The 13100-nt window shown below is 43.2% G+C and overlaps 1 protein-coding gene across 3 annotated transcripts in view; it reads left to right on the forward strand.

Moving 5' to 3' along the window:
• The window catches only part of TEP1 (telomerase associated protein 1), a 56091-nt gene extending 43280 nt beyond the window's left edge, over positions 1 to 12811 (forward strand). For 2 of the 3 annotated variants that reach the window (XM_089481244.1, XM_089481245.1), the window contains exons 44-56: positions 1075 to 1191; positions 2098 to 2205; positions 3584 to 3710; positions 4606 to 4673; positions 4952 to 5078; positions 5788 to 5924; positions 6775 to 6893; positions 7936 to 8106; positions 8476 to 8593; positions 9257 to 9362; positions 9984 to 10090; positions 11325 to 11429; positions 12509 to 12811. In XM_089481244.1, the coding sequence (XP_089337370.1) occupies positions 1075 to 1191; positions 2098 to 2205; positions 3584 to 3710; positions 4606 to 4673; positions 4952 to 5078; positions 5788 to 5924; positions 6775 to 6893; positions 7936 to 8106; positions 8476 to 8593; positions 9257 to 9362; positions 9984 to 10090; positions 11325 to 11429; positions 12509 to 12643 (1545 nt within the window). In that variant the 3' untranslated portion in view covers positions 12644 to 12811. The remainder of the gene's footprint in view (positions 1 to 1074; positions 1192 to 2097; positions 2206 to 3583; positions 3711 to 4605; positions 4674 to 4951; positions 5079 to 5787; positions 5925 to 6774; positions 6894 to 7935; positions 8107 to 8475; positions 8594 to 9256; positions 9363 to 9983; positions 10091 to 11324; positions 11430 to 12508) is intronic. The other variant, XM_089481246.1, reaches the window with a different exon arrangement.
• Positions 12812 to 13100: the final 289 nt, after the last annotated feature.

A 13100-nucleotide genomic window follows, 5' to 3' on the forward strand; every position in this document is an offset into this window, starting at 1 on the left:
GTGAGGCTCAGCAGCCTTAATAAGAGCCCATGAGACCAAGACTGTTTATCAGGGATTGTAAAGAGCCTGCATGGTATAGTGGATTGAGCATTGAACTACAACTCTGGAGATCAGGATTTGATTCCTTGCTCAGCCATGGAAACCCAGTGGGTGACCTTGGGTGAGTCACATTTTCTCAGCCCCAGTAAACCCCATGATAAGATCACCTTAGAGTCACCATGTCAGAAGTGACTCGAAGGACATGACAACAACAAAGAAAGAGAAGTGAAGCCGAGTATCTTTCAAACGTGAAGTGGACGGCTTTCATAGCCAACATCCATAGTTTTTTGAGGTTGTTTCGGGCTATGAGGCTGTGGTCTAGAAGAGTTTATTCCTGCTGTTTCACCAGCAGCTGTGGCTGGCATCTTCAGACAATGCTGGCATGGAAGAGAATGGGGTATATATACTGATCAACATGCAAATCACCTCCTCTCAACCAACATTATGTATACCCTACTCTCTTCCATACCAGCATTCTCTGATGATGCCAGCCACAACTGCTGGTGAAACATCAGGAAGAAACTCTTCTAGAACATGGCCTCATAGCCTGAAAAAACCATTAAAAGCTATCTTTCCAAACATTTATAAACAATGGACAAAACAATTTTAAGCATCTTTGGCTTACAACTTCTATCACTGGTGTGATGGGATGATGCATTTGTTTCAAAGCATTCAAAACAGTTCTACTCTGTTTCAGTTTTAAACAACCTTTTCGTTACAATTTGGCAATTAAAACATTTCCATCAAAGTTGAAACAAAAATACTCTGTTGGCTTATTTTGTATCATGCTACATCTTTAGTTGTTGTTGTTATCCATGTTTGTTTTGTTTAATAATGCACTCAAGAGGGAAGCATTCTGGGGGGATTCCCTTCAAAATATGCCTCAGAATCCTTTGTCTTGGTGATGTTGGAAAGGCAGGATTTTGGGGGGCGGGGGAAACTTGTCCTGGACAAGTTCCATCAATCGTGATGGAAGTTAAGATAAGACTTTCTCCTTTTATAAAATAAATAAAAATGTTCTGCTCCCACTTCTAGGCTTTGTTTATCTGGGATGTAAAGGAGTCAGACCAGAAGACGCCCACTCTCTGGCGCTCTTTGCCTTTCTGCCACCAGGACTGGATCTCCAGTTGTGCTTGGGCCGGTGCCATGTTGGTAAGTTTGGATGGCCATGTTGAGAATGTAGGTGGGATTTCCTGTAGTGGTGAGGGCTTCCTAAAAGCACAGAAGGGGGCAAGCTAGCTAACATCCCTGCTGAAATGGCTGGTTGCTACCAACCACTCATCCAGTTGCTCCTTTGCAATCAGCCAGGTTCATCATGTGCAACTAATGGCAGAAAAGGGTCAGCAATAGGGTGGATCCACCTGGTTTAAGCAAGCGAGGGGCTCCATAGCTTCTGGTAGCTACTGGGCAACTGGATTTTTCCCAATGGTGACTCCAGTTAGAGAGGGTGCTGAGCAAGAGTTGGGTGCTGACACCAACTCTGATGAGGAGTCATTCTACTGAATATGGAAAACTCTTAATGCCTGTCATCTAGTGGTGAGCACACAGTGGAAACCAGAGGTCTAGACTCTCCCATCTCCATTTCAATTTCCTCCACTCCTTTGGAGGACCAAAGCACACTACTGGGGGCACCATTATGGTCTACAGGAAGTGATGGTGCATCACTTTGGGAACCTTTTTGGGAGTTAAATTTTGTTGTTTCAGTGTGGGAGCCCTCCCAAAGGCATTTTGAAGTGTTTGTGAGTAGTAGAACAGTGAGCCTTTTTTTTTAGCTGAAAGACTCGTTCTCTCTGAAAAGGTGGTGATTGTGAGGTATATGGGGTGTTGGTGGGTGTACAGAGAGCCACAATGCACCTTCAGACAGTTTAACATATTCACACCTCTTCCAAAGAAGAAATGGAAATGGATAGGAGTGTAACGCACTGCAGCTTTTTAAATGTAGCAGCACGTGGTATTACAAAAGAATGGAGACAATACACATACATACATACATACACAAAACCACATGGCTTTCCCTCCTGTATAATCTTCTGCACATCTCTGTTACATTGCAAACAGCTCTCTGGTTCCAACGATGGTACCGTTTGCCTTTGGGACCCCAAAACCAGCCAGCGCCTCCAGGAATTTCTGGGACACCAAAGCCCAGTCAGTGGTGTTACAAGTGAGGTAAGGGGAGTGATTGAGGGTAGACTCTTTCCTGAAAGCAGGAAGACACACAGGACTAGTTAGTGGCCTATCTCAAGGGATGTTGGTGGACCTGGACAGCCACCCAGAACTCATGTTTGGGTCTTTAAGAGATGACTTTGGAATGTCTGAAGTGGTATTTGAAGGCTAAATGTTATGTGGTACTCTTTGTATTATAACATATGCATTTTCTTATGGGGCCAGAATAACAGAAGCAGACAATCATAGAAGCATACAATCATAGAATTGGAAGAGACCACAAGGGTCACCTAGTCCAACTCCCTGCCATGAAGGAATGCACAACTAAAGCAGTCCTGAAAAATGGTCACCCAATCTCTGTTTAAGGCTCTCCAAAAAAAAAGAGAGAGAGAGAGAGAGAGAGAGAGAGAGAGAGAGTCCAGCACCCTCTGAGGTAGTCCATTCCACTGTCAAATAGTCCTTACAGTGAAGAACATCTTCCTAATGGTTAGGTGGAATCTCTTGTGATTTGAATCCATTGGTTTGTGTTCTAGTCTCTGGAGCACAGAAAACAAGCTTATCCCATCTTGTAAACAGAAGGCAGGAAGGATTCATTTATCTTTTCCCTGCTTTGATTCTGAGGAGAATTCCTCCCTTGAAACTATTTGGAGGTGTAAGAATTCCACCTCTGAATTAGAGGGCCTGGCAATGGATGTGATTTACATTTAACAATACCCACCCTCCAAATATTTTTATTAATTGCAAAGATATGTTTAAGGGTGCAAGTAATTGGATGCTTAGCGTTCTGTGTATTAGATGTATTCTGCATCACTGATTCTGTCCAGATCACTGCCAGTCTTTAACTTAGGCTGCATCTACACTACAAAATTAATGTAGTTTGACACCACTTTTACTGCCATGTCTCAGTGCTATATAATTCTGGGATTTGTAGTTTTTTGAGATATTTAGCCTTCTGTGTGAGAGAGCCCTGGTGCTACAACAAACTTCAAACCCCAGGATTCCATAGGATGGAGCCATGACAGTTAAAGCAGTGTCAAACTGCATTAATTCTGCTGTTTGGCTCACAGACAGTCTACCACAAGTCTCTGTTCTGTTTTAGATATTCCCTGACACCATTAGCCATTAAGCCAGGTGTGCAAAACCTCTGGCTCCACAGAAGTTGTTGGACTATTACTCCCATTTTTCCTGACCATTGACTGTGGATTGGAACTGATGGGAGTTTGGGAGCTGGAGGTCAACAGCATCTGGAAGGCCACAGGTTTCTCACCCCTCCCTTAATCCAGCTAAATACAGTGCTTGAGAAGTTCATCTTTTTAATAAATCTGTATACTTCCCCTACTTCTGTTCTTCTGACATTTGCTTTGTCTGGCTCATATGGCAGAAGAATCACGTTATCTCCATGGGCAGGGATGGGCTGCTGGTGGCGTGGGACCTGCAGGGAGTGGAGAAAACCCGATTTGTGGCTCACCCTGGTCGGGCCAACCACTGTGCAGGCTTCAGCAATTCACGTAAGATATTCTCTTGTAATACTTCTTAAAAAGCATGACAGCTTTTGTGGGCATCTGAGAGAGGGGAAGAATTCCTGTCTGCATTACTTGAACTCATGGCACAAATTTATTTTAGATGCAAATGTCACATGATGTTCAACTTCTCATTCAGGTATTCTTGCATAGGATTGAGTTTTTCATTTGCTGGTGAGCTAAGGACATTGCAAGCTTAGGTCTTGAAAGTGGCTGCTAGGAGACCATAAACCTGAGCCTGTTTAAAACATTTTCCTTAGCAAGTGTCTGAAGAGTCTGCCAGGGGCTCTGTGTTGTTCAGTTTAGTTAACTGGCAGAGGAGCTACGAGTATCTTGCAATTGTTGTTTTTGATCTTTTATTCATTTATATTCAGCCTTTCTTCCAGTTATGGGACTCAAGATAGCTAATAACATATTTAAAACAATTCACATTGAAAACTATACAAAACATTACGATTTAAAAAGCAATAAAACAATTTGTCACATTAAAACATTAGACATTTAAAATATTAACATTCATAGAAAGACTATTATACAAACCTTAAAAACAGCACTACTCAGCATTAAAAGCCAAATCCTAGTTAGTTTGTAAAGGTCTGATAGCATAAAAATGTTTCAACTTGCAAAATGGTTTGCTCTGCTTCAGCAAAAGCCAGCACTCATTTACCCTTTTAGGTAAATGAAGATGCTTTCAATGAGTGTCAAAATGACCAGAATGGAAGCAAAGATGAGAAATTAGATTGTTGAAAGTAGGGAGCTATGTCCTTAAGGGGTTTGGAGTGCATTCTGTTCTCAAGCAGAGCAGCTGATCTGCTTTATATCTTCCATCTTGCCTTCTGATATTGCACACTTTGCAAAATTCTTCTCACCTTCTTTTCGGCAGGGGAGAAAGAATTCACATTGGCAGCAGCTGGCTATGACGGTACAGTGAAACTCTGGAAACCCCTGATGGTAAGAAATTGGAAACTATCAAGTAGGTTTGATTGCATTTTTTTTTAAAAAAAATTCTCTTGAACTTGATCAGGTTTCTCCAAGGCTTTATATGTGGCTTGTTACATTATTGCTGCATAATAGATATTTCCTGTAAAACATTATTCTGTCAGTACCAAAGAGGAATGCATCGTAGCTCCATTGCTGGATTTTCTTGGTCTATTGAAATACAGATGTGAAGCTAATGAGGTCTTCTCACTTTTTTCCTTTAAAAAGCTCTTTTCTGTTGGTGTTAACAGATGGAGCAACCCCAGGTCCTTTCTGGACATTGTGGTGCTGTCTGTAATTCTGCTGCCTCTCCAACATCTTTCCTGACAATATCCAAAGACAACACAGTCTGTATTTGGGGTCTTTCCAAGAAGGAAGGTTAGTAGCTGGGTTACCTGTAGCCTTCATGCCCTTCCTGTGTTTATGGAGCAAACCAAAAAGTGGTCTGGAGTGAAAGGATGGCAGAGGCACATCGCCCTATAGTCAAGTCTCTAGACAAACCATTAATTTAGCTTATTTGTCTGGACAATCTGGAGAGGGGGAAGAAGGGATGTGATACATTTATATCCTATGTTTTCTCCAGTGTGCTCAAGGCAGCATACATGGCTTGCTTCTTTCCTGCTTTATCCTCACTACAACTCTGCGAGGTTGGTCAGGATGACACAGAAAGTTACTGCCCTAGTATCTCCCAAGTTTAAAGGGGGATTTGAACCTGGATTTTCCAGTTTCCACCTGAACACTCCAACTTGAACTGCAACACTCTGATGCTGATGGATTTTCTCACTGTATGAGGCCAAAACTCTTGTCTACTCTGTCTTGTTTTAATTATATTTATACTATTTTGTTGAAGTAGAGCCATGGTTTGAATGATGAACTCTGGCCACAGGAACCTAGTGTGTGACTTTGAGTAAGCTACTCTCCCAGCCTCAAAGGAAGGCAATGGCAAATCTCTTCTGAACACATCTTGCCAAGAAAGCCCTCTGATTGGTTTACTTTATGGTGACTGTATGCTAGGAATGTTTAAACTGCAAACTAGTTGCTGGAGTTTACTTGCTGAGCTGATTCACCTCTTGTAACTCACCAACAGACACAGGAGAGTTTCCTCCACACTCTGGTGCCATCACAGCTTTGGCCTGGTCCCCAGATGGAGAGTTTGCTGCATCTGGCGGGGAATGTGGAGACCTGATTGTCTGGCAACGGGCCCAGGCTTCAGGGAGAGAAAAGGTAATCAAGTGTTTGTGGTTGGGATGTAAGACATGCACCTTCTAATGCCAAACTTTCCCCACTGCTGTTGTAATGGAGGAAAAGGGGGCTTAGATGGATGGGAGACTAGCACCTTGTGGCTGGCAGAGGTGGCTGGTGGTTTCCTTGCCAGTGAGTTTTATTTTGGTTTTATGCTGACCCTTGAAGGAGCAACCTCAGGACATGGACTTATCTGGGAAGGGGGAGGTAAGTTCAGGACCATGAATAACTCCTTTGAAGTCTGGAATAAAACTGAGGGTGAGGGTGGATCCACCACCCCACTGACATGGAAGCCAGTAGTGGCCACTGGTGATTGGAAGAGGGTTCACAAACCAAGAAGGATGATTTGTTATCCACTGCAGAAGTGGAGAAACCAGGCTTTGTTTCCTGTTTTAATTATTGGCTTTGTTCCCAGCTTAATGTCAAATGTGTGTGTGTGTGTTACTTTTCATCTACAAAACTTCCTCTTCATCTACAAAACTTCCTCTAACATCCAGAATGTATACATCGTGACCACAACAATGTTGCTTTCCTTCTTCCACATGCTGTTTTGCCATCTTTGCCGGGTGAAGAAGCTTGTGAGGCTTCAAAGGCATCTTGCGCCTTTTGGTTGGCCCAATGAAGGTGTCCCCAGGATGAATTTTGTCATTTTTGTTCATTTTTATGGCTAACACAGCTACCTCATCCAAAGTACCCCTTTGATAAAGTAGCTGTCCTGCCCCTTCTGCCTTCTCTGTTGAGAACAGGGCTTTCAAGGATGGGACTTTGTGGACCAAATAAGAGGCCTAAACTGTCCATATTTGTCCTGGAATATACTTTGTTCACCTTCTAGGTTGGCTCCTGCTTCATCAGTGCCTTGGCCTTCACTTCCTCAAACACAATCATTGTGGCGGCTGATAGGATCAGCCTGTGGGAACTAAATCCCAGTGGACAGAAAGATGGAGCAGTCAGGTAAGTCAAACCGAGCAAGCCAAACTTGTAACAGGGTTAGTCCAGGCCTGGAAGATGCTATCACCCTCCAAATATGTCCAACAATTGAGAAAGCTTCTTTTAAGTCATTAATTAATTATACTTTTCCAAAGGAATAAGTTATCACACACAAAATTCAATTACAGATTCCATTGCCTTCTAGTGCCTTATTTCCAGGAACCCTTCATTTTCACCTCAGAGCGCCCGCTCCTTGGAGTCTGTTTGCATGATAAAAGCTGTGATAAAAAGTTTCTCTGAGCATTTTCCGTTGTTGCCAAGGAAGTACAGTGTGCCTGCATCATACATGAGCATGCCTTATGTGGCTTCCAGCAAACACGGTGCTGAATGCCGGAAAAAGTAATGGTGCATGTGCCCATGGTGCGCTACCGCAGGCACAAACCCTATTATCTTTAATGGGGCTAGAGCATCTGCGGAATTTCCCTTACACGGGGGAGAGGTGTCCAGAACAGATCCCCCGCATAAGGGAAGGGACCACAGTATTGATTTGCAGTAGGTTCAGAGAAAGAAGTGTTCCTCCACAGAATAGATGATTTGAGCAGACAGTATTCATTTTTATTGAACGTGGTTGTGACTACTAGGTTTTTTTTTTTAAAGTTACAAAAAGGGGTTTAACAAATTTATGGAGGAAGAGAAGCTCATGGTAAATAATAAAACCTCCATATCCACAGTACCAGATGTTGGATGCAAAAGTTGGAGGAAGATCATTACGTTCATGGCCTGCTTGAGTTTCCCCATGACTTGCTGGCCATGGTTGGGACCAGAAGCTTTGGTTGTCTGAACCATTTTTTTCACTCCTTTTTTTTCTATAGCTATCCCAAGAAGGAGGCTGGGGCTTTTTGGTCACTGACCTTGGAGACCAGGCCTGTCTGTAATTGCCGATACCTGCCTTTCCTCCTCCTGCCTTTCCCAGCTCTTTACAGGCCTGTTCTTCATCCCTCTCTCTTGCTTGCCACTATGGCACACTTCTGGCACTGAGCATCTTATCCTTCTCCTTGTTGCTCAGGCTGATACTCAGGAAGCAGCTGCGCCAAGCTGGGGAGACTTCAGTCCTCTGTATGGGAATGCCAAGACCTCATGGCTCCTTAGTCCTAGGACTGGCTAATGATGGCCTAATGGTGCTGCAACCGGGAACTGAAACAAGAAGTAAAAGAAGTAAAAGAAGAAGGGGGCATCTGTGAGTAGTGGAGGGAACTGGATGGTTTGTCTCAAGGCAACTTCAGCAGGTTACATTTCTGCACTTTGAGGGCCACATAGACTGCCAAAAATGCTGAAAAAGTGAAGGGGGTGGAAATCAATAAATGTCCAAAACTTGGCTTCTGGTTTTGACACGTACTTTTTGATATTAAAGATGTACGTATTAAAGGTGTATATTAATGACCATTTTAAATGATTAAGGAAACTTCCAAAGAAGGCAGTTTCCCCTTCTTATTGGGGCACATACCTGCAGATATTGAGGGGCACAAAAATTGCTTTGGGGTCACATGTGACCCTGGTGCTGCACTTTGCTCACACCAGTTTGTGTGATCTTCACCTCTCTTCCCAGGACCAAAGGTGAAGTGCAGGATGAGAAAGTACGCTTGAGCTTTGATATCTCTGCTTCGGAGGAGGAGGGCATCCTTCATATCTGGGACTCCATGGACCGGCCTAACTTGTTAAAAATGGTGAGTGATTGCCTCAGGGAGGAGCAAAATTAATTTGCCAGACAGAATAGCCCCTAGTTTCAGTAAACACTGTAAGTTCTGAAACCACAGGTAGCTTCTGCCTTCACTTCCAAATTCTGAACTGTTTACTCAGCCCACATGCAACCTTCAATTTGCCCCCCCCCCCCCCCCGGAGTACAACTGTAGTGGGGAGGATGTATCCTCACTGTAACATTATCACACTTTGATGCCACTTTAACTGTCATGGCTTCCACTTAAGGAATCTTAGGATTTGTAGTTTGGTGAAGAAGAACTAAGGCGTTCTTGAGAGCTCTCCAGTGGGGAATCAATAAACTGCATATCTCAGGGTTCCATGACAGCTAAAAGTGGAGTCAAACTGCACTAATTGTGGAGTATTAATAGATCTTGTATCCCCATTATAGCAGGAGGAAGGCAACCTAGTGTCCTCCAGATGTTTTTGACTCCTACTGTCAGCTGCAACTGACACAACTGGAGTCAGGGATGATGAGAGTTGTAGTACAAAAGCTCTGGCCAACTCCAGATTGTATGCTGCTGCTCTAAAGCTGTGGCCTTGATCTAAATGGCTCACAGCTATTGGCCTTCTGTATCTAAATTGTGCTTTCCTCACAAGAACTGTGCCTTCTTTGGTTTTGACTTCCTTAGAAAGTGACCGAGTCTGGAGAGCTGGAGGATGCCCAAGAGCCTGAGCACATACCTTGGACACCTGACAAAAACTCTAGCTGGGTCACTGTTGCTCGCCTGGTTAAAGGTAAAAGTTAGGCAGAGATGTTTTTTGTTCAAAGCTACATGCTGACTTCAGATAACTCAGATGCTGCAATCTTTAACATCACTTTAGTGTGAATATCCAAATTCAGAGATATACCACACCAGCACTACACAACCCCCTACACAGAATAGCAACATTGTGCAACACATGGTAATGACTTTGTTACTGCATGCACGACTGCTTCTGCTGCAATCAGCAGTGTGTGTCTGTTGCTCTGTGGTGAATAATTCACCCTGCATGTATGTCACTCACCAAATGCCAGCCAGAATTTTCTAGTCCTCAGTGTTGGAGACATTTGAAATGACATGGATGCTACTGGCATAATCTTTCCCAGGAGAGCTCATGTTTTGGACCCAAAAGGTACAAATTTAATATATAGTTGGATAGATTTTTGCAGATGACAGTTATTTGGGAGATGTAAGGTCCAAAGCCAGGTGGGATAGAAGGCTCGCATGACATACATATCCTGTGTTAACAGGGCAAAAGTTAATTATTGGAAGCATTACTGGTCAAGTTCAGGTGATGGATTTTTATAGAGGGGGACTGACTGCTCTTAAAGAGCAGGCGGGAATGCATTACTGACACCTTTTTTCTTTCTGGCAGATAAGTTTCTGTTTTATGCAGACTCAGAAGGCTCTCTCTGGACTCAGACCCAACAGAATGAGGAGGGGGAGTCTAGATGGAGGGCTGATGGCTGGCGGAGGAGAAAGGTGAGTCTCTAAAGGGAAGAGGACATGATGAATAAGGATCTGTCTGGACTAAATAAGGCAAGGAATGGGAAGCATGTCCCCCAGGAGCCTAGATTCACAGGAGCACCTTAAGCCTCGATTACCTTTGGGTCTCGCCCAGTTGCAGAAACTTCCACAGAGCTCGAACAAAAAGTCTGCTGGAATTTGTTTTGTTTTGTTGAGTCACATTGTGGGGAAAGGCCAGGATATAAACTAATAAAATGGTAACAATAATCAGATACACGAGAGTAGTGAACTGGCTGCATGCTGCTATAATAAAATAATGTTTGCAGCAATAGTATAAAACAGCAAACATTCTAAATGTTTAAATTATTTTATTTCAAAATTTAATCATTTCAGTGTGATGCTTGTTGAATTGTTTTAACTTTTCTCTTACTCGTTTTTTAGTTACTCTTCACGAATATTGGTTATTTAGTTATGAATGCATAGCTAAGTAATGTCTCCTGTCCTGACAAATCCCCCCGACCCCCAATCCAGCTTAACGGCCAGCAGCCACCTTGAGCCGTGGAGGTTTGTTCAGCTGCCACTGAAATGCAAGGAGGATGTTTCCACCCCTTTCCCACCAGCAAATAAGGTTGCATCCATAAGGGTCCTGCTTCTGATTCTTGCAGTACTGGCTTGTCGTTGCACCACAGTCGCAAGCTGAACAGACCTCCTCCTCCCCTGATTTTAGCAGCTGCTACTTAAGGTAGGAGGGAATGGCATTTAAATAGCCTTACAGTGAGACTGTGTAGTCATACTGAATACATAGCAGTTACAGGTGCTGAACTGTCAGTTACACATCCATAACAGCAATACTGAATGCCATCCAAGAATAATAATACAGAACTAGTGAACGCACTGCATGCTGTGCTGGTAATAATGGTGGCAGCAGTTGTGTAAAACAGCAACAATTTTTAATTCTTCAGTAATTTTATACTTTAGAAAATGTTTAGTTTTTAGGTAACCTTACTTTTAGCCTTTTTGAAGAGAAGCAGCATATATTTTAAATTGCCCTAAATATTGCTGCTTTTCTCTTAATCCCACTACATCCTCAATGTAATTTCCTTTTTAAATTGAAAGGGCTCTGGGTTTTCCTTCATTAGGGAGAGGACACAGGATGATGGAGTTGGAAAACAGACAGGCAAAATGTTCTCCTCCTGTTCCAAAGGAAACTCAGCAGTTCTTAACCCTCAGGTTGTGTCATTCTTCTCAGATCCACAGTGCCAAAATCACAGCTCTGCATATTCTTGGAGATAAGATTGTGACAGGATCACATGACCGCGATGTGAAGATTTGGGAAGGCAACACAATGAAGCTGGTGAGTGACTTCAGAACACCTGTATGGTGCGCATTTATCCGAGTACATATTGGACCTTGCTCTGTGGGGCAGGAAATGCAACCCATTTCCCTCCAGCTACTTTAAAGTACAACTCCCATAGTATATTACCTTTGTTCATTTTAGATCAGGCCTTTGGGAGTTATAGATCTACACATCTAGAGAGCACCAGGTTGCCTACTGATGTCAGCACTTAACATTTGGATTCCTAACCATGTGCATTAAAGAAATAGGCACAATACATACTCCCTGGGAGTGGGGTGGAAGTTGTTCCATATGCTGTATGTGTTCTTGTATTGCCTTAAGCTTTGTGCTGCACCTAGCGCTTCCCTCTATGTACAACTCGCACAAGAGGTTTCTTGTATCCTGCTACAAGGCCAAGAGGCAGCTTAACTATTACATTTTATTCTGTGGATGGCAGAGCTTTCTGGGGTGGGAAGGATGCTTTTCCCTGCTTATAGCCAACCTTGTACCTCCAAACCCACCTGCCTCCACATCTCCTGCTAGCAACCAGCCCCTTCCTTCCATCTCATGTTTACATTTTTATGACTGAGATACATTTATTTCTGCATTGGCAAAATTCTGCTAAATGGGATTCAGTGCTTGAATGCTTTTTTGATCATAGGAAATGGGTGTAATGGAAGCAGTGTGTGTTTAAGTGAGACATCTCATTTGCTACAATGAACGTTCTGTAAGCATGTAGGTCCTTATGGCTGTTTGAAATGGTACAAGTTTGCCTCAAATGTCGGCCTGAACTTTGAGATTATAAAATGGCCAACTACATTAAGACCACAGATAATTACTGTATATGGAGACAAGAACTGAACTACCTATCTCTAAATGCCTCCCTGCCCATATTGTTTTCCCCTGGGGCAAGATTATTTCCAAAATATTTTAAAGCATAGCTCCCAGAATCCCTTGCCACTGGCCATGCTGGGGGAGAGTAATGGGAGCAAAAGTCCAAAACATCTTGAGAAGTTCCCCACACATGCTGTAATCACGTCCTGTGTTTTATGCTCACTGTTCTGATTCTCCTTTGTAAAACCTTTTCTTCGCTACAGCTGGGCCAGTTCCGTTGCCATGCTCCGGTTTCACACCTCCAGCCTTGTCCCCGGATGGACTCCCCATTGCTCCTCATGGCAGGGGACACACTGGGCAACGTTTACTTCCTGGAGTGGAACTGTATCCGTGGTTGAGAAGCTATCATCCAGCGGGAGCTTCAGCTCCTCCAATTTCATGCAAAGCCTCTAACTGCTCTTCTCTGTCTTACGGGAGATGGGACTTCCCGTGGGGCCTATGGTTGCCTAGTGGCAGTGAGCTCTGCAGCCTAGGTTGAGCCAAACTGTTATGGATGAAAAATAAAAGCTTACATGAAAATACTGCTGGTCTTGTTTTCTAAATTTTATTAGCTCACACTTTCTAATTACAGCTGCCCACGGATCACACATCTTACAACCCGAAATGCAGTCCTTTTCTGTGTGTGAGGCAGTATCTTTTTTTCACTGTTTCAAGCCAGTCAAGTTCACTTATGTCCTCTGCACATGATTTTAAGCCTTTCTGAATGGTTTAAAAAATAATCCTTCAACTTCTCTGTTCTCATATTTATTAAAAGAGTCACTGTGGTTCAGAAAGAAGAGCACTGGGACTGAATTC

Source organism: Sceloporus occidentalis, unplaced genomic scaffold (assembly GCF_023333645.1).
Source record: "Sceloporus occidentalis isolate IW3139 unplaced genomic scaffold, rSceOcc1.0.p SCAF_14, whole genome shotgun sequence".
Classification (NCBI taxonomy): Eukaryota; Metazoa; Chordata; class Lepidosauria; order Squamata; family Phrynosomatidae; genus Sceloporus; species Sceloporus occidentalis.